General features: G+C 44.9%; 1 protein-coding gene across 1 annotated transcript in view; it reads left to right on the top strand.

Annotated features, from left to right (window-relative positions):
- The first annotated feature begins 1468 nt into the window (after window positions 1–1468).
- TCERG1L (transcription elongation regulator 1 like) overlaps window positions 1469–21172 on the top strand; it is a 104420-nt gene continuing 84716 nt past the window's right edge. The window contains exons 1-3 of the mRNA XM_080642069.1: window positions 1469–1844; window positions 3893–4039; window positions 4825–5005. Coding sequence (XP_080498195.1) covers window positions 1512–1844; window positions 3893–4039; window positions 4825–5005 — 661 coding nt within the window. The 5' untranslated portion in view covers window positions 1469–1511. The remainder of the gene's footprint in view (window positions 1845–3892; window positions 4040–4824; window positions 5006–21172) is intronic.

Below are 21172 nucleotides of genomic sequence, written 5' to 3'. Positions count from 1 at the left end.
TATGCCCAGATCTAAAAGAAATCATGCCAGAGCAGGAGGAAATTAAGCAAATTAGGGTTATGTGGAAACATCCCTAGAAGAAAAATGAGAGGACTCAGGTGACTTAGTTTGTACCTAGGAGGGTGGTGTGGACCAGTTCAGAGCACGTGTATGCAGAGTCCCAGGTGTGTCTGTGGCTGCAGGCAGGTGACTGCATGCCCTCCCGCCAGGTCAGGGTGAGTTTTTCCACGCGCTCTTGAATGCAAGCCTCATAATCCCCCTTCGGCTGCAAGCAGCAGGAAGCCCTTCACCAGGCCTCCTAAGGGGCACTGGGCTTGAGCTGCAGGGAACTGGTTGGGCTTCTCCGCTTAGCGACCTGAGGACCTAATTAGCACCGGAAGTCTCCATCCCGCCACCAGCACAAATCGTCCATGCCTGGGCTAGGTTCCCAGAGCTGCCATTGCACAAGGAAGTGATTGGGCCTCCCGGGGACCGGGTCTGTGGCAGGAGGGAGGTCGCGGGAGCTACTGGGAAGCTCGCCGCCTGGCGGTGACTGCTCTTGAGCAGCGCTGAGCCAGGCTGTGGGCCAGCCAGGGTCCGGAGGAAGGGTTTGTCCTTGGCCCCAGGCAGCTCTCGGTGCACTGCAGAGGCCACGTGCGGTGGGTAAAGCAGGAGCACAGTTCTGTGCCTGCGGGAACCCACTAGTTTACAGTGGGCTTCTCGCGAGAACTAGGGCGACCCGTGCAAAGGCCCGGAGGCGACCTGCCTGGTGCGTTGCACAGAAGTTAACGGAGCGTGGGGTAGGGCCGCGGGAAGAGGCCCGACTGGGGGCTTAGGAAAGTGTTTGGCACATTTCCCCAAGAGAAATCTACTCATCCCCAGCGGCAATCAGTGCCGCCTAGCGTCGGGGTCTGCAACCAGCATCCCCTCGGGCCCTGCGCCCTTGACCCAAGTGAAGCCAGGCAGAGAGCGGACCTTGCGCGGTCCCGTCTGGCGCCCCCAGCCCCGCCCGGCGGCGGGACGTGCCCGGCTTGTGCGCGGCCACCTGGGCCTCCGCTCGCCACCGCGCGTGGATTCCGGCTCCGGGCTCCAGCGCTTTGCGCACCGTTGCGAGGGCCAGTGGCTTCCAGCGCCGCCCGAGAGCTCGGGGGCGCTATCCGCGGGATCCCGGCCAGGCGCGCCCTCAGCTCCCAGAGCTCCCGCCCGCCCCGCCTGCCCAGGGGTCCGGAGGCGCGGGCGCGCCGAGCCTGGGAGGGGTGCAGGCGGTCAGTCGGGGGCCGGGAGTCTGGAGGCGCGGGCGGGCGGGCGGGGCCCGGGCTGAGGTCCGGGGGGCGGTGGCAGCGCTGCGGCCGCGCTCGGAGGGGAGGACGGTGGGCGGGAGGAGGGGCTCTCGGCGCGGGGCAGGGGCGGAGCGAGCGGCGGCGCCGCGGAACCAAGTGAGTTCGCTCCGGAGCCCGTGCTTTGGCCGGCCGCACCTCCGGCGCCCGCCGTCCCCGCCGCCCCCGCCGCCGCCGCCCGCGTGGGGATGTAGGATGCTGGTGGGCTCCAGGCTCCAGCGGCGGCGGCGGCAGCCTCTCCTTTGGCCGATGAATGCAGACCCGCCGCCGCCACCCTGGGTTTGGATGGTCCCCGGCTCGACCGGGCTGCTCCGGCTGGGCGCTGGGGTCGCGCCCCCGCCCGTGCTGCTCGCAGCGGCCCAGCCCCCCGCCGCTCCGCTGCTCCCGGGGCTGCCCGGCTGGCAAGCCCCCGGCGAGCCCCTGCTGCCGCTGGTGCCGCTGCCCTCTGCGCCAGACCACGCCGCCGCCGCCGCCGCCACCACCAGCGCCGCCGCCGCCGCGCACTACTACCCGCTGCTCCACGGGCAGGTAACGTGTCCCCGCCCCCGCCCCCGGTCTCGGGTTCTGGTCTCCGCGCGCCCCTGCCCTGGGCGCGGCCCTCGCTGGCCCGGGCGGCCCCGGCCTGGGGCTCGCGCTCTTCCGCCCCTGGTGGTCCAGGCTCCCCAACCAACAGCACCAGCCTGGCAGCCGTGCATCGGCCACAAAGTTCATGCCTTGACGTCCCGCTCTGCCCCCAAGCAGTCTTTCAGTATTTTCCGAGGTCTCTCAGTCAAGCGTTTTAGGGACCAGCACCCCAAGGCCCGAGTTGGGACCGAGGTGGCCACAACTTTCGCGGGGCCGGGGTCGCTGTCCAGAGAGCGGTGCTGAAGTCGCCGCCGCGGGAGCCGGCGTGGCAGCCGCGCAGCGTGGCCGGCTTATCGCAGAGAAGTTAATACTTTTACAGTCTCTGCCAGACTTGAAAATCAAGCTGGGAATCAATAGCTGTTTCTGATTCTGATCTGGTTGGGGTTTGTGTTTTTTCTTCCATGTGAAAATAGACTCAGGACAATGCTTAAGAGAATTCAAACCAATGGGAGCTGCAGGGAAATCCTGCCTTTAATACTGAGAAATGTTACCGGTGATACACCGCCGCCCCCACCCCCAACCTAGGTCCACCCGAGCCCGCCTCATTAGCTAGCTAATGCCATACTGCACTTTGGAATACTTTAGCATTTAAAACCTGGAATTAAAAAGGAAAAGTGACTGTACCTTTGATTAATGGTGCAACCGACCAAGGCAGGCTGGTTTTGGCAAGATCCATTGTTTGCTCTCTAACTATGCAGATGTATTTAAATCAGGAAAAAACGCATTTTATTCCAAGGATAGTCTTCATTAGCATATTCAAATAAGTGGTATGTTAGAATCCACCATTTAATTAATTTTATTCCTATATTATCTTGTGAGCTTTCCTTAAAGATGTTGTTAAACTCTGCCCACACTGGTCTTTAGACCTAATGATACATCACATATGCAGTCCTAGATACCTATTTTGATGTGCGATGCAGTTCATATTGGGTTTTATTGAATAAACGTTGGTAGCTTTTTTGGCATTTTCCGGGGGTTGCTATATCAGAGTGCTACCACTAGAGGTATATAATGCCCAGGAACTACATTTTTTCTCCCCCCTATATAGAACACTGCATTTTTGGGGGTGTAAATTTAAAAATGTATTTTAAAAATCTTATTATTTTTCTTTTAAATATTTTTGTGCTACATGTTTTCTGTGAAATGACAATATTTAGAACCAGAAGGACATTTTCACATAACAGGAAAATTAAAAAAAAAATGCTTTTATGGTCTTAAAAGAAGTAGATATGGAAGCATTCCACATCATGGAGCAACGATTCTGTCAGTTCTCTGCTCGTGACGACTCGGTTATTTTAACGAGGGAGACTGTCTCCGAGGCGGCCTGCCCCTTTCGGTGTTCGCTCCTTTACTCTGTGCTTTGGGATCTTCGGTTATTGACGAGCTACCCTTTCATCTCCTTTGCCTGGGAATCTGTTTGCACTTGTGAGCCGTGGGCAACTTTCAATCTTAACCCCTTAATGAATTTTATTTTGAAAATATTATTTGTGTTTGTCTTTTAAAAAGATAAGTATAATTCATACAAAATGTTATACTGACAGGACTATCATGACATACAGCTCTCTGCTTGCTTATGAAAAGAATTGAAGAACCATACAGGGACTACCCAGCATCTCCCCTTTCCACTGTGGTTCCTCCTATCTCAGGCAGAAACCCACTTCTTACCGGATTCTCGTGGTTTTGTGCTTAGAAGTTCTTTCTCAGTATTGAAGAGTCCAATGTGGGTAATGCTTTGTGATGGTTCTGATGGGAAACCTTATACATTTTAAAAACATGTGGTTTTTTTTTTTTTAAAACTGGGAAAGAGGAGGTTTTTCTCCTTGTTAAATACATATATTTTTGAATTCCCTTTTAAAAAAATTAAAAAGCAACTGCCCCAGTAGCTTATGGGACAAACTAGAGTTGATTGATATGGGCTAACAAGCATTCCCTTCTCTCTTCTTGGGTTTCAGTGGCTATTCGGTGGCCCTTCTCCTTCAATAGGACTGTCCCCCTCTTCCACTGTGGAGCTGGTGCCCATTTTCCCACATGTCTGCCCATCTGCTCTCCCATCTCCTCTTGGGAAAGGTTGGATAGACAAACGGATACCCAATTGTAAGGTAAAAATGCAAGTAGTTTCATTGGATAAGTGGGAGTCAATTATGAAGTCGTTGGGTATTTCCATAACAACCGAAAACAGTGTGTTTTCTCTTTGCTAATTGCACTAGATTGACCTTCTAGGTCTAAAGAGGAATCTTTTCAGAATAATATCAGTCTGTTAAACACCGTCAGATTTGGGGGGGGGGGGCGGAAGGGAATGGTATTTCATTTTAGCTTAATATACTTGGATTCTGTAGTACACTATAGAATTTTCCATTGTGAATCAGAATCTACTCTTTACAATGTTCAGTTTTTAAATCTGTAACAATGGGTCAACAGCTGGCCTTAAACATGATATAATTCAAGTATAAATTTTAAAAGCGAGCTTTTCTTGCTATGATTGCTTTAAGTATTCCTCTTCCTGGTGGTTTATTTTGGCGTTTGAATTCAAATGTACTAATTACGCTTTGTTTGAAAACTAAAAAAAGAGAAGAAAAATTATGTGGTAACTTGTCTGTGCCACACAACGGACCTCCTTGTGGCGGTTCTTTAGTCTGTAAACGGGCTGCTGTGCTGAATTAATCAAGTCAATAGTTAAAGGCCAGCGCAGACCACGGTAACTTCATGGTGATTGTTATTGGAGCCCCGTGGATCTTTAGGTTGGAGAAGGATGCTTTTATAGAGTCCCCACTTATAGACTCTCCAATATTTGATCAATGTAAGACGAGACAAATATTTTACAGTAGTCTTTAGTCTTTCTCATGTGCATGGTCTGAAATGTTACATTGCTTTCTTTTTTGGACAGATCTTTTTAAATAATTCCTTTGCTCTGGACTCAACGTGGATATATCCCGAGGAATCAAGATTGTTCCATGGGTATGAAAAGCCTCATTTATTGGCAAATCAAGTAGCTGTGTCTCTGTCCAGGCCAGCGCCTGCCTCCAGGTCTCTCCCCACAGTGGTGTTAGCACCTCAGCCTATACCAGGTTGGTGCCCAATTAGCCATCCAGTGTGCTTTTTATTCCTCCTTTTTGTTCTAGCCACAAGTGAGTGAGTTCTGGGTATGAACACTGCGTTTGTCATTTTAATGAAACCATTCTTTTAAATTCGTTCAGTAACATATCATTTCTTTTCATTGGCGTGTTTCCTTTTGATAAAGAAATGGAGTTTGGGGTAACTTCACTGTGTTTGGGGGGCATGGAATTTGATTTAAGATGAAGAGATGGCAGAAGGGATTTTCCAGGACCATATTTTTGGTGCTTTCTTTTTAGAATTGGACCACAGCTTCTGCTGGTAGCTCTTAACAGGGGCACCACGTGATCAGGACACTCATTACAAAATGTTTCTTGTGTTGGGTGAGGTGCATGCGTCAAAGCTGCCTGGTCTGCAGGACATATGAGGTTTCTGTGACCTCACCTTGGGGGTGATGCTGGGCATGGTCTAGCACATACTGTTTGGAAGATGGGTTTTGTTCTGTCTTTGGAGTCTTAGTGACCTGAAAGAACACTTGTCTTGGAATAAACTCCCTTGAAATAATCCCTGCGTGAAAGATTGTGTAATAAACCCATATAGTAACAGGAGAGTAAAATCATCTTATGAATTTTTAAATTGATTTTTAAAATCACCTTAACATACGATCATATTATAAAAGCAAATGTTGCCCGCGCCAAAATTACCTTGCAACACCTTCCATTATGGAATATTTTATGACTGCAGAATTACATTAGCTTCCTGTAATTTCCTACCTGCCACGCTCGTCTCAACGGGTGTCTCGAAAACTTAGTAATAAGGACGTGCCCTGTGGCTAACGTGATGGTCGAGGAGATAGATCTCTATGCTTCTGTTTGCCTACCTTACGTATTCTAATTTGCTGTGGGTCTTGTTTAGTAATAAGTCAGGAAGAACAACTCCATTATTTGTGGGGTGTTTTTTTTTTCCCCCATGGGCCTTAATGATTCTTGACTGAAACTTGCCTTCTGTCCTTGCCTTGTCACTAGGCATTACCGCGTTATTAAAATCCCCATGAGCAACACCCACACGTGCATTTATAGACATTTTTCACTAAGATGATTATGTTTCCTATTTCATGTAATGATGATGAAGGGTGGTTAGGCTGCATGTATTCTCACAAGGGTTCGTGGCTGCAGGTGGCTCTTTTGGTATACGTAAGAATAAGATTTCCGTTTCCTAATGCATCGGCAATAGCTGTCACCCAAATAATTAGACATTAGGTTTAAAAATAGATAAATTAGTTGAACCAGTTAGGCAGAATCTTTGCGTAAACTTCCCACCTCTCAGCTCATCCTTGAGTACCACAGACATTTTGCAGTGTACCTTAATCCTCTTCCTAGAACGCTCACACTATGAACACACTAAATATCTCTTTAGCTGAAGAAGCTGTCGATGTAAGAAACGGCCAAACCTGTAGAGAATTTTTAATAAGAGTTTATTTTAGCGAAACTGATGACAGCTGCCGGGAAGCAAGAGCTCAAACACTCCTGAGATAATCGTTTTGCAGCTTCTTTTATGCATTTGAAATTAAGGAGGGAACCCAGGGAAGATTAGAGAAAGCAAGGCGGGGATCGGATTACAGAATAGTTAATAAGATTATGTACTCTTTTGAGGGTGGTAATTACTTTTGTTATTTCAGAGGTGTACTAAGGTAGCTGCACAAGAACAATGAACAGGGCTGGCTTAAAACCTTTCACTAAAGAAGAGGGCAAAGGGGGGATAAACGATGGCGGAAAGAGATTTGACTTTGGGTGATGAGGGCACAGTGCAGTGGGAAGATGATGAGTTATTGAGTTGTATACTTGAAACCTGTAGGGTTTTACTAACCGATGTCACCCCAATAGAGGCCTGGGGTGTTACTACCCACCATGACCTACCCAGTTAGGAATTTATGGTCAGATCACTGTGTGAGGTTACGTTCTGTAGAACCCCTTTATCTTTCACAATTCCCCCTTTCAATTATAAATCAGCCTGAAGGATGCATTGATGACCAACCTTTGGTTGGACAATGTGGTCCCACAGGGCTAGGAAGGCTCAGTTCTAGGAAGTCTCAGTATCAATGCTTGTTGAGCTGGTGGACCATTGGGGATGAGGCAATGCTATAAGCATGAGATGTGAGGCTGAATTTTTCCCCTAACGGGAAGGGCAGGTGAACGGAAGGCTTTTGGGCCCTATGGCTTTCACTGTGAAGAACGTTGGATCATTTCTATCCTGTGAACTGTCATGATCTGAGTTTTGTCTTCTGCCTTTTTTTTCTGTGTTGGGTACCTAGTATGACATTATGTAAGCCATGAAAGAGAGTATTGAGTTATTTTATACATGTTCAGTCATCAGGAACAGTTAGACTACAATGAAAAACCTCCAAAACAAGTATAACTATTATTAGGACTAATGTCCTTAGCAAACTGGTAAAGACAACCAATTGTTCTCTGTGTTTAACATCAATCTGAAGGTATACCGGCCTTGTCGATGTCATGGGACAGCTGCCTAACTCTGATGTGGGAAGCTTCTCATCCTCAAGGAGTCTTGGATGTCTGTTGTAGGCGGAGGTGTGTATCAGAGACAAGGCTAGATATTCATTCGCTGTCAGGCACCTGATAAGTCCCTTCCAATGAAGTTGCAGAGTGTCTTTAATTTTTGTCCTTTCCAATGAACAAAATCTCCAGGTAGCAGTCAGTGAACCCTAAGTCTGTGTCTCCTGGGAGTTCACTGTGAAAGGAAGTGGCTACCCATTTGACAGTTTCTTTTTTTTTTTTTTTTTTTTTTTTTTTTTCAAATTTTTATTAAGGTATTATATGTGTACATATCTTACCATTGTCCCCCACCGCCACCCCACTCCCATACATGCCCTCACCCCCCAATGTTTTGCATCCGTTGGTTACTCTTATATACATGCATATAAGTCCTTCAGTTGATCTCTTATTTCCCCCACCTCTCCCTAACCTTACCACTGTAATTTGACAGTCTGTTTGATGTTTTACTGCCTCTGTAACTATCTTTTTGTTCATCAGTTTATAATGTTTTTCATTATCCCCAAATGAGTGGGATCATGTGGTATTTTTCTTTCATTGACTGGCTTATTTCACTTAGCATAATGTTCTCTAATTCCATCCAAGTGCCTACAAATGGTAGTAATTCCTTCTTTTTTACGGCAGCATAGTATTCCATTGTGTAGATGTACCATAGTTTTCTGATCCAGTCATCTGCTGATGGGCATTTAGGCTGTTTCCAAATCTTAGCTATTGTAAATTGTGCTGCTATGAACATAGGGGTGCATATATCCTTTCTGATTGGTGTTTCTGGTTTCTTAGGATATATTCCTAGGAGTGGGATTACTGGGTCAAATGGGAGTTCCATTTTCAGTTTTTTGAGGAAACTCCATACTGTTCTCCACAGTGGCTGCACCAGTCTGCATTCCCACCAGCAGTGCACGAGGGTTCCTTTTTCTCCGCATCCTCGCCAACACTTGTCGTTTGTTGATTTGTTGATGATAGCCATTCTGACAGGTGTGAGATGGTATCGCATTGTTGTTTTGATTTGCATCTCTCGGATAATTAGTGACTTTGAGCATGTTTTCATGTGTCTCTTGGCCTTCCTTCTGTCTTCTTTCGAAAAGCTTCTATTTAGGTCTGTTGCCCATTTTTTTATTGGATCATTTATCTTCCTTTTATTAAGTTGTATAAGCTGCCTGTAGATGTTGGAAATTAAACCTTTATCAGTGATCATTTGACAGTTTCTTGAAGTGACTTTATCAAACCTTGATAATAGCTAAGATGGCTTCTTTCAATAATGTCAACTCATAAGTTACTTCACTCAAGTCCATCTTAAAAGGAAATGGGGTTTGCTAGTGAGCCTGGGAAGAACCAAGCAGCTATCTTGGGTTTCCAATAACCCCGACTATTCATTTAATTGACAACCATTATTTACCCATACAATATGCCCTGGAAGTTTTCTATCACTTATTGTACAATGATTTCCATGTAATTTAACATAAAAACAGAACTTGGAGATATTCCAGGGGCTCTTTTAGCTGCAAAGGTATTCCTACATATAATGAGATTTTAACCCTTAAAATCTCAATCTCTAATGAAAACTAAGACGTAAACAACTAGCATTCTTTAGCTTGGCAAATTTGTGAAGATATTTTATAACCTCTAGAAGCATATTCCGTAGACATCAGAGTCAATTATTGACATGGACTTATTTTTATAAACTTGGGTAAAATATAAATATTTTATTAATAATTCAAAAGACATGTCTGTTCTTGAACCAACAAATTTAAAATAGCCTTTATTTAGTATGGATTAATCTTAAGTTGTGAATTTGAAAAGCATTTGAGTTAGTTTCTATATTTCTGAGAATTTTAGAATACCCAGTTCTTACCAGTGCTTGCCTTCCCATTAATTTTAACAATATCAGCAGAAGTTGAAAATTATCTTACATTTACAACATGCATACGTAGGCATATACAGATAGACAAAGAGAAACATATCTTTTATCAATGAGAAAAACTCATTAGTTTATGAAAGAACAGTTGGATCCACTTTTTGTATTGGAGGCATTTACAATTTATATCTGTCCTGGACAAGTCAAGTTCCAAATGACCACCCCCTTTTAACATAAGGACAGCCATTTTTAATACCTCAAAGAATTGGGTTGACACCTAACAACATCATTGGTTGATCTATTTGTTTATATTGTTGTTCTTTTAATGCTTCGAGAGACCAATTCAATATGTTTTCCTAATTTTATAGTCAGGTTTTTTTTATGGTGCATACAAAAAGATTAATCTAGAAGTCACTTTAGTATTAATGGAAGGCTGACTGTCCTGGGGCTTGTCGGCCTTGAAGGCATGATTTCCCATGTTAATTTTAGTGTTGTTGTTCTTTTTGAGATCTATAGAGTCTGAACAAACTTCTAGGGAAAATCAGCCTTTATGTGCATGTCTCCAGATGAGCCACATGTGGTGGATATCTCTATGGGATTGCTTCACACCTCAGAGGGTGACAGAGATTCTCAGATACTAGGAATACCCAGGGCAAGGGAGAGCTTCCTGGCCTCCACCAGAACCATGATGTTTTCCAAGGATGGGAACCCTCTCGCAAGGTGAACATCCTTTCATGATTTTAAAAAAAACAAACCCTCAACAAATTGGGTCTGAAAGAAAAATACACACCTCAACATAATGAAGGCCATAGATGACAAACCCATAGCTGACATCATACTCCATGGTGAAAGGTTGAAAGCCTTTCCTCTAAGATCAGAAACAAGACACGATGCCCACTCTCACCACTCCTAGTCAGCATAGTATTGGAACTCCTAGGTAAAGCTGTCAGGCAAAAATGAAAGGCATCTAATCAGAAGGGAAGAAGTGAAGTTGTCTTTATTGGCAGGTGACATGATCTTATATATAGAAAATCCTAGAGACTGCACCAAAACACTGTTGGAACTAATCAACAAATTCAATAAAGTGGCAGGATACAGAATGAGTGTTCAGAAACCAGTTTTGTTTCTATACAGTAACAATGAAGTACCTGAAAAAGAAATAAATAAACCAAATCCATTCACAATAGCATCAAAAACAAGAAAATACCCAGGAATACATTGAACCAAGGAAGGAAAAGATCCAAGCAATGAAAACTACAAGACTTTGTCGAAAGAAATGGAAGAAGACACAAACAAATGGAAAAACATCCTGTGCTTATGAGTCCGAAGAATTAATACTAAAATGTCCATACTACCCAAAGCCATCTATAGATTTCATGCAATTCCTATAAAAATTCCAATGGCATTTGCCACAGAAATGGAAACAAGAATCCTAAAATATTTATGGAACCATAAATGACCCCGAGGAGTCAAACCTCCTGAGAGGTAACAAAGCCAGAGGCATCACACTTCCTTATTCAAACTATAATGCAAAGCTACAGTAATCAAAACAGCATGGTACTGGCATAAAAATAGACACATAGACCAATGAAACAGAATATAGAGAGCCCAGAAGTAAACTCCTGCATACGCGGTGAACTAATATTTGACAAGGGAGCCAAAAGCACTTAAGGAGGAAGGGGTATCTTCTTTAATAATGATGTTGGGAAAACTGGATAACCACATGCAGAAAAAATGAAGTTAGACCCCTATCTTACACCGCTTACAAAAATCAACTTGAAATGAATGAAAGACTTAAGCATAAGACCTGAAATCATCAAACTGCTAGAAGAAAACATAAAGAAAATCTTCTTGACACTGGTCTTGGCAACAATTTCCTGGATATGGCGCCAAAACATAGGCAACAATAGCAAAAATCAACACGTGGGACTGCATCAAATTAAAAATCTTCTGCACAGCAAAGGAAACAATCAAGAAAATGAAAGGCAACCTAGGAAATTGGAGAAAATATTTTTAAATCATGTATTTGATAAGGGGCTATTATCCTATATATTAAAAGCTTAATATGCAAATCGACCTAATAGTGGAATGACCAGTCGGTAGGGGCTGAAGCTGGCGAGTGGGTGGCGCCAGGCAAGCTAAGGTGGGTGCCAGTGGGCAGAGGCAGGGGACAGCAATCAGGGGGCGGCAGCCACTGGCTGTAGTGGAGGCGTGATTGGCGGGCAGGGCCGGCCACTCACCAGCTGGTGTTGTCCCCTGATTGGCCCGTGGGTTGCCTCCCACAGAGGTGTGGGCCTAAGCTGTCAGTCAGACATCCCTCAAGGGCTCCTGGTCTGCGAGAGGGTGCGGGCCAGGCTGAGGGACCCCCCCCAAGTGCACGAATTTTTGTGCACCGGGCCTCTAGTTCAAAAATATAAAGGACTCATACACCTCAATAACAACCCCCTCAAACAAACAATACAAATACCCTGATTAGAAATTGGGCAGAAAAACAAAACAGATATTTGTCCAAAGAAGACATACAGATGGCCAACAGGTACAAGAAAAGATTCTCAATATCACTAGTCATCAAGGCAATGCAATTCAAAGCCACAATGAGATATCACCTCACATCTGCTTGAATATTATCAAAAAGATAAGTGATAACAAGAAGTTGATGAGAATGTGGAGAAAAGTGAACCCCTGGGCATGATGGCTGGGGAGGTAAATTGGTTCAATCATTATGGAAAACAGCATAGAGGTCAAAACAATTAAAAATAGAACTACCATATGATTCAGTGATACCACTTCTGGGCATATATAGAAAGGAAATGGAAGCAGATTATTGAAGAGGTATTGTTCACAGTAGCCAAGATATGGGAGACAACCTAAGAATCCATCTATAAATGAATGGATAAAGAAGATATAGTATATGTAATACAATTGAATATTATTCAGCCATGAGACAGGAAGAAATCCTACCATTTGGGACAACATGGATGGATCTTTAGGGCATGATACTAAATAAGAAAAGCCAGGCACAGAAAGACTAATCCTGGAGGATCTCACTTATATGTGGAATCTAAAAAAGCCACATCTGAAAAAGCAGAGACCAGACTGGTGGTTGCTAGGGCTGGGAGAAGCGGATGTGGGTAGATGCTAGTCAAAGGTACACACTTGCTGTTGGAAGACGAATACGTTCTGGAGCACTAACGCACAGCCCGTGATTATAGTCAACAAGACGGAATCACCTACAACAAAGCGGCCCAGAGACTAGACCTCAAATGCTCTCACAAAAACAAACAAACCCCCAAACACCTCCAAAAACACAAAAACAAAAACAAAAACCAAGAAAATTCTCAAACCAACGAGCTAAGCTTCCATCTTAAGAAACTAGAAAAGGGAGCGCTAACCTGTAAGAAGCCGAACTGAGGAAACAGTGAAGATAAGAGCAGGAATCAACCTAAAACTAGAAAAATATAAAGAAAATCAATGACACAAAAAGTTCTTTTTTTAAGAATGATCAGTACCAGTACAGTCAAACCCCCCTGGCTATAGAGTATAAGAAAAGAAGAGAGACAACACAGGTTGCTGAAGTCATGATGAGCAAAAGGCATCACTATAGATTTTAGTCCTAGAAATTTAATAGGAAAACCATATAGAGTACTTCATGACGATGGAGTTAACAGCCTGGAAGCAACAGGCAGATTCTTTGTAAGTCACCCCTACCTGTGCTTCCTCAAGAAGAAACAGAAAGCATGGGTAACACAAAAGCACCGAGTCAGTTCTGTTCTTCCAGCAGAGAACACCAGGCCCACACAGCTCCACTGTAGCCCGACCCGGCGTGTAGGGAGGAAGGAAGACCACGTTACAGCAAACTGCTTCAGAAAATAAAAGCAGGAATAACCTTTCGCAAGTTACTATTTTTTTTTAGGTCAGCATCCCTCTGATACAAAAACCAAATAGATATTACAAAAAAGACAATTTCAGGCCCATATGCTTCATAAACATTAGTGAAAAAAAAAAATCCTCAACATAATATTAGTAATGTACACAACTCACAGGACACCGTGAGCCAGTGGGGCTTTTTCTAGGAATGCGATGCTGGCCCAGCGTTAGAAAATCAATGTCATTTACTTTACAGAAACAACGAAGAAGAAAAACAGCAGGATCGTTTCAATAGATGTGGAAAATACATTTGTCAAACTCAAAATCTATTCAGGTATTAAAAAAACCCCCAAACAAACCTCTAATTCAACTCAGTATTAAAGGGGACATCATCAGACTGACAAAGAACATCTATGAAAGACCCACAGCTACAATCATAGTTCATACTGAATGCCTGATGTTTTCTGAGATGGAGAACGGGACGAGGATTTGTGCTCTCAACACTCCTATGCATCCTGTACTGGAAGGCCTACCCAATGCAATAAGGAACAAGAAAAAAGAATGAGGAGCATGCATCCAGATGGGGAAGGAAGAAGTGAAACTGTCTCTCTGTGCAGACAAAGCGAGGCATGCAGACCATCCCTAAGAGTCTACTGAGTGCGGCTAGTGCCAATAGGTTGTTTATCAAGGTTGCAGGATACAAGGTCAATGTGAAAATTCAATTGCAGTCCTGTATTGCTGGCGATGAACAATTGGAAATTAAAATAAAATAGTAGTACATTAAAGCACCCAAAACATGAAATGTTTACAGATAAAGCTAACAAAATATGTACCCAGAATACTAGAAAACATTGATTAGAGAAATGAGACATTAATAAATGGAGAGAGATTTTGTGTTAATGTGCTAAAAGACTTAATAATGTTAAGATGTCAGCTCCTTCCAGGTTGACCTCTAAGTTCCATGTAATCCTATCTAATAAAAGAGTAATATGCAGATTGACCATCACTCCAACACACAAGATGGCTGCTCCCATGTGGACACAAGATGGCCACCACAAGATGGCCAGTAGGGGAGGACAGTTGGGAGGGACCAGGTCTGCAAGGGAGGGCAGTTGTGGGCAATCAGGCCAGCAGGGGAGGGCAGTTGGGAGGGACCAGGCCTGCAAGGGAGGGCAGTTGGGGGCAATCAAGCCTGCAGGGGAGAGCAGTTAGGGGTGACCAAGCCGACAGAGGAGGGAAGTTGGGGGCGACCAGGCCTGCAGGGAAGAGCAGTTGGGAGGGACCCAGGCCTGCAGGGGAGGGCAGTTGGGGGTGACCAGGCCTGTAGGGGAGGGCAGTTAGGGGTGACCAGGCCTGCAGGGGAGGGCAGTTGAGGGGGACCCAAGCCTGCAGGGGAGAGCAGTTGAGGGGGACCAGGCCTGCAGGGGAGGGCAGTTAGGGGTGACCAGGCCTGCAAGGGAGGGCAGTTAGGTGAAAACAGGCTGGCAGGGGAGCAGTTAGGCATCAATCATGCTGGCAGGGGAGTGGTTAGGGGGTGATCAGGCTGGCAGGCAGAAGCGGTTAGGGGCAATCAGGCAGGCAGGCAGGCGAGCAGTTGGGAACCAGCAGTCCTGGATTGGAAAGGGTGCAGGCTGGGCTGAGGGACAACCTCCCCATCCCCGTGCACGAATTTCGTGCACCGGGCCTCTAGTCCTAAATAAAACCCCAGTTTCATAGTGGTTTACAAGCTAATTCTATAATTGGTATAGGAAGCCAAAGGAAGTAGAATAGCCACAACAGTTTTGAGAAAGAAAACTAAATGTGGAGGAAGCATCAATAAGTGATTTGAATGCTTGTGATGGAGCTACAAGAATGCGGGCCTTGTGGAATTGGCAAAAGTATAAGAACAGCGATCAATAGAAATAGTAATAGACCTTCCAGAAATAGGCACACACATACGTGGTCAATTGATTTTTGACAAAGGCATAAGGGCGATTCGATAGAGAAAAGCTTGACTTTCCCTAAATGGTCTGGGGACTGGTCTTTAAAACAAAAAACAAACCTTGACCAATACTTCGTGTCATATACAAAAATTAACTCCAAGTAGATGAGAGGTGTGATTATAAAACCCCAAACCCTGGAACTTCTGAAAAACAAAACAAAACAAAACAAAAACAAAACAACCACATAAAAGAGAAATTTGTGATCTTGAATTAGGCAAAGGTGCCTTAGATATGACACCAAAAGCATGAGCCATAAAAGAAAACACATGGATGGGCCAGATTTCATTCATATTAAACGCTGCCACTTTGAAAGTGCTTCGCATCAAGTGAAAAGAAAAGCCAGAAACTAAGAGAAAATACTTGCAAAGCGTATATCTAATAAATAATTGATATCCGGAATACACAGAGAACTCTCACAAGAAAACAAACAACCCAACAAAGTGGGCAAAATGTGTTACCAGATGCGTCGCCAACACAGAGTGTGGACGGCAAATGAGCGCGTGCAAAGATGCTCGCTGCCCCCACGGGGGCCAGGCACACTGAGTCCGCAGGGAGAGCCCACACACCTCTCAGAGGGGCTGTAACTTCAACACGCGGGGAGCGGCTGGCCCTTCCAGAACTTGCTGGTGGGAATGCAGCCCCTTTGGGGTCAGTGTGGGCGTCTCTCACAGGCATACCCACATCCGGTAACCCAGTAATCTCCTGCCTACATAGTCACCCAAGAAAAACAGATATGCCCACCCAGACCCCTGTGCACAACTGCTTTCAGAGGCTTTGTCTGTAAGCAACAAGACCCGGGAACAATGTAAAGGTCCGTTATTTGGTGAGCGATGGACGATGACGGAGATAACGAGGCACGGCTTCTGGTACCAGCAGCCAGCGGTTGGACCCCGAAACCATGATGCTAGGTGAAACGATCCGGAAGCAAACATCCGCGTCATAGGCGCTGCCCTTTTAAGACTAGACACAGATCGGTGGTTTCCAGGGTTAGGGTTAGGGTTTGGAGGAAGGTATCGACGATGGGGGTCCGGGGTAAGAGGGTTAGGGGTTGTGGACAGGTATCTGACTGTGGTGGTGGTTACATGACTGTGTTTATTGAAATTCTGAGAACTGTGCACCTAAAAGCAGTGACTTTCGCTGAATGCCAATTTTACGCGAGTGCACCCAACACTTGTTTTTCAAAAGGAAGAGACATAAGAGACATTCCCAGTACTATGTGCAAAGTTTACCTGACCCTGGTTTGAAAGAAAAAGATGGAAAGACAGCTGGAGAAATCCAGACGCTGACTATGTCTTGAATAATAGGAGGGAATTATGTTCATCTTATCAATCTGCAGGTGTGACAGGTGTTCCGTGCTTACGCTTTTTAAAAGAACTCTCATACTTGAGAGTCGACTACTGCAACGTGAGGATCAGCTCAATCCAGGACGCGTGTGCTCGAACCCGGGTGTGCGGCTGGGGGCACGTGTGTCATGAGGAAACACGCCCACCGCCACCTGGTGACTATGGACGGTGGACGCGATCGCGGGCTCCTGGTGCTGTTCTCACTACATTATCTTTGGAAGTTGCCGTAATAGCAAAGAGAAAAAAAATAGCGCCATGAAACACGCTTCAAAAAAGTGACGGAGTGGTAGTGGGGATCCCACCTGCCTGCCACAGTGCAGTGAAAGTGAAAATGAAAGATGAACCCTAAAGAGACAGCCAGCCGCCTGGAAGTTACAAGACCACCAAAAATAAAGGAACGAAGCAAGCCACAATGACAAAACCAGGCCTTTTATGTAAGAAGCAAACACGATGTGTGCCTGTTAGGAGTGATGCGTTGTGGGCAGTGGTACTAAAGAGCAGACCCAAAGCTCGAAATGATGATGGTGTGAACTATGAAAGTGTGGGGACCAGTATAAATTCACTTTCAAATCAAGGCAATAGAAAGTTAGAGAAACGTAAGGAAAACCCGAGGAAGCAAATGGTAAGAATAAAGGCAAACATTTATAGTTTTAAACACAAAAATAAATTCAATTGATTAAAAATGCTTTCCTCACTGATGGTTATAAAAACAGAAATACATGAACTGGGAATATTTTCTCAATAGCAGTCATTTTTAAATGATTAGGTTAGCTATTTCCTGGGAGGTGGTCAACTTGGATCAAGATGGACACCTGCATAAATGCCCACAGGACTCCTGCCTCCTCGGACTGGACTTCTGCTCAGAGACCTCTTTCTCCCCTGCCCCTTAGCCCGAATCCCCTCTGAGCCTGGCCCCATCTCAATCTTCGCCGGTAAAGTCTCCCAAACTCCAAGGAGAACCCTTTAATAATTATAGTTTGTTTCAGAACATAGAACATGGCGACATGCTAATATAGATTATAGAAGTTATTTACCCATTTTACCAGTGTTTTTAGAAAATAGAAAACAAACAGAAACAAGTCAATTATATGGTCAGATTTCAGCTGTAAAGGGAGCTGTAATGATCCTAAAAGTATTACTGAAAATGTAACAGTATGGTAATGAAACACCTGCCAGGACTCAGTGGAGCGCATTTCATCACTGCAGAAATTGTGTAAAAATAAGAAAAGCATGGCAATGACATCACATATGTGGGTTTAATAAGAAAAAATATATTCTTTCATTAGGCTACTAGAGGCGCGGTGCACTAAATTCGTGCACTTGTGGGGGGGTCCCCTCAGCCCAGCCTGTGCCCTCTCACAGTCCAGAGCCCTTGGGGGCTGTCTGACTGACGGCTTAGGCCCGCTCCCAGTGGGGAGCAGGAAACAAAGAAACTAAGAATTTGTGGAATTATTTTCAACTGGAGAAACTCACTATGGACTTGAGTAGGAAAAATGGAACATTGTGAGATATTAATTATTTTCAAATTAAGTTATGGATGTAGTACAATGCTGATTATATTACTTTTTAAATCTTTTAAAAATCTTGATCATGGAATATACACCTGAGATGAACAAATATAGGATGTCCCCCCCCCCAAATGTATACACACACTTTGAATAATTAGAAAAGAAATATTTACTAAAACACATTTAATTTTCAAAATTGAGCTACCAGCTGTTAAAGTGTATACATTTTTTGGGGGGGATACCCTGTATATATTTTTAAAAAATCTGTAAGAGGGATTTAACTTATTCTAAAATTACATCAGTTTTTAAAATGTGGTACTGATGTACTAATATACATATAGATTAATGTAATAAGTTTTAAAAGAATTGTTATGGAGGACAATGTTCTAATACCATAATAAAAAATAGATACAAAGATGACTTACAGCATAATTATAAATTATTATTTGTAATTATGATTATTATGCAAGATGGGGTTTACTCACAGGTAATTCAGGAAATGCAAATTTAAACCAGCAAATATAACATTCTTCTATTACGTAAATTGGCACAGGTTTTCAAAAACCTTGGCTCCACTCGTGTTTGCAGTAGAGAACAGTGTTCATTCTTCCACAACTATTAGAAGTAGTGTGTTTTGAGTTATGTGATTGGATTTTCAGATCCTTTAAAATGTTAATATAAATTCACAGTGAATTTATGTATATGGCCGGTTACAGAAAGAGCATGTGACAACTTATAATCCCAAGAGGAAAATTAAATCTTAAATGTCCTTGACTAGATAAGTGTCAAGCGAATTGTGAAACATCACTATTTAAAATACCTTTAACTTTTAATAACGTCACATTTGGAAGATTATTTAGACAAAAGTAAATGCTTTTATTTTAGTAAATTTTTAAAAGCAGGGAACAAACCATTTGAACCAGATGATCTGAATTCTTTATTTTTAAAATATATTTTATTGATTTTTTACAGAGAGGAAGGGAGAGGGATAGAGAGTTAGAAACATCGATGAGAGAGAAACATCGATCAGCTGCCTCCTGCACACCCCCTACTGGGGATGTGCCCACAACCAAGGTACTTGCCCTTGACTGGAATCGAACCTGGGACCCTGGAGTCCACAGGCCAATGCTCTATCCACTGAGCCAAACCAGTTAGGGCATGATCTGAATTCTTGGAGCACCAGACACAAACTCACACTCATGCACACACTGACGACAGAAGGAGACACACCAAGATGTTAACAGTGGCTATTTCTGGTTGCTGTATGCTGGGGTGAGGGGTACTTTTATTTCCAACTCTATAATACCTTTTATTTCCTTTTTTGTTGTTGTTAATCCTCACTCAGAGGACATTTTTCCATTGACTTTTAGAGAGAGTGGAAGGGAGGGGGAGAGACACACACACAGAGAAACATCGATGTGAAGAGACACATCGATTGGCTGCCTCCTGCACGCGCCCCAACCGGGGCTGGGGATCAAGCCTGCAACCGAGGTACGTGCCCTTGACCAGAATGGAACCTGGGTCCCTTCAGTCTGAGGGCCGACTCTCTATCCACTGAGCCAAACCGGCGAGGACTTACTTTCCATTTTTAATGCACATGTATTGCTTTTATACTCAGACAAAAGCCGTAAGATACATGGAAGTGCTTCCCTCATCCTCATGCCATTGAAAATGAGAGTGTTACTACCTGCTGCTGGGGCTCGTCCACTCGAGACACCTACCGAGGAGATCATGGAGCTGGCCCACTTGTCCCACAAGGGCGCCGCCCGCTGTGGGCGATGCAGGTGTATCTTTAACCACACGTCAGATCAAGGGCAGCGTCCTTGAAGGATCAGGCGTCCGGGAGAGCCCGGGGGAGAGGTCTTTCACTGCATCCTTGCAAACATCCCCTGTGGATCCTTGGGTTCCAGCAGAGTGGCAGCACCAGCTTCCCAGACGGCGGGCGTCCCCACAGAGCGCGCATCCTGAATGCATCCGTCTGTCCCTACCGAAGACTGTGTGTCCGGGAGCTGGTGATGCGGTGGGAGTCAGAAGTCAAGTGTCACCGAAGCCAGTCAGTCCTGGTCTGGAACCATGCAGCTCCCCGGAAGCCACCCTGAGACGTCGCCCTCACACGGGGCGCCTGGTACCTGGAGATCTGGAGTCACAGGCTGCACAGAGAAATCTCTGGGAACCCCCAACATTGCTTAGCGAGTTGGGGGAGACAGGCTGCTTCTCTGTGATGGAAAAGCAGGTATCTTAGCAGAAGATGAAGATGTGTTTGAGTCTCAGAGCTGCCCGGAGGCCCTCGGGGCCTCCAGGTTTGTGGGGGCCGGGCCGGCTCTGCCCTGTGGTCTGCGGGTATGTTCGCGCTTAACTCCAGTTCCAGAGAACACTACGGGGCGATCCCAGAGGCGCCGGAACTCGGGCCATCTGGGAGAAGTCAGAAAATACTGGCATGTGGAAAACGCTGACTCAGCCTCCCCTAGCAAGTGGCCTAAAGTTCTGCTTTGAGAGAAGGGACAGCACAGCACAGACTTTGATGCCAGTCTGCCCGGGTTCCAAACAGTCCTGCCACTCGCCAGCTGTGTGCTGGCTGTGGGCACTTGAGTGCATCACATGAGTGGCATCTTCCGTGCTGGCGGTACCCACCTGCTCTCACAGATAATCCCCACAAGACGCTGCTCCGGACAGGAGGGAGGCGTCTACCCTCCCCAAAAGAACCGGGCGAGCAGTTCCCCCGGTGACTGCTTTCTATTTTGTCTGTATCACACGTACTTCAAGGCGCCATTTGTATGAAAATTGGGTTGTGTCTCCAGACCCAGTGGTAAATTATTCAGGCATCAGCTAAAATTGAGAGACTGCCTAGATAATGAAAAACTTAAATGAGGGTTGTGTTTACCAACACAACTTATATCATTTTTAAAAATGAGGAATTTATGTCTGGTGATCTTTTTTTCCCCCCTTGAATTTATGGGTGACATTCCACAAAGTAATGAATCAATTCGATGCAAGATGACAGTTCTAAGTCACAGATGTGATTCAGATTCTTTATCTAGAGCCGAGACGGGGCCGAG

This window comes from Plecotus auritus (assembly GCF_963455305.1).
Source record: "Plecotus auritus genome assembly, chromosome: 9".
NCBI classification, from domain to species: domain Eukaryota; kingdom Metazoa; phylum Chordata; class Mammalia; order Chiroptera; family Vespertilionidae; genus Plecotus; species Plecotus auritus.
Note: the sequence above shows the minus strand (reverse complement) of the source record. Positions and strands in the feature narration are given on the sequence as shown.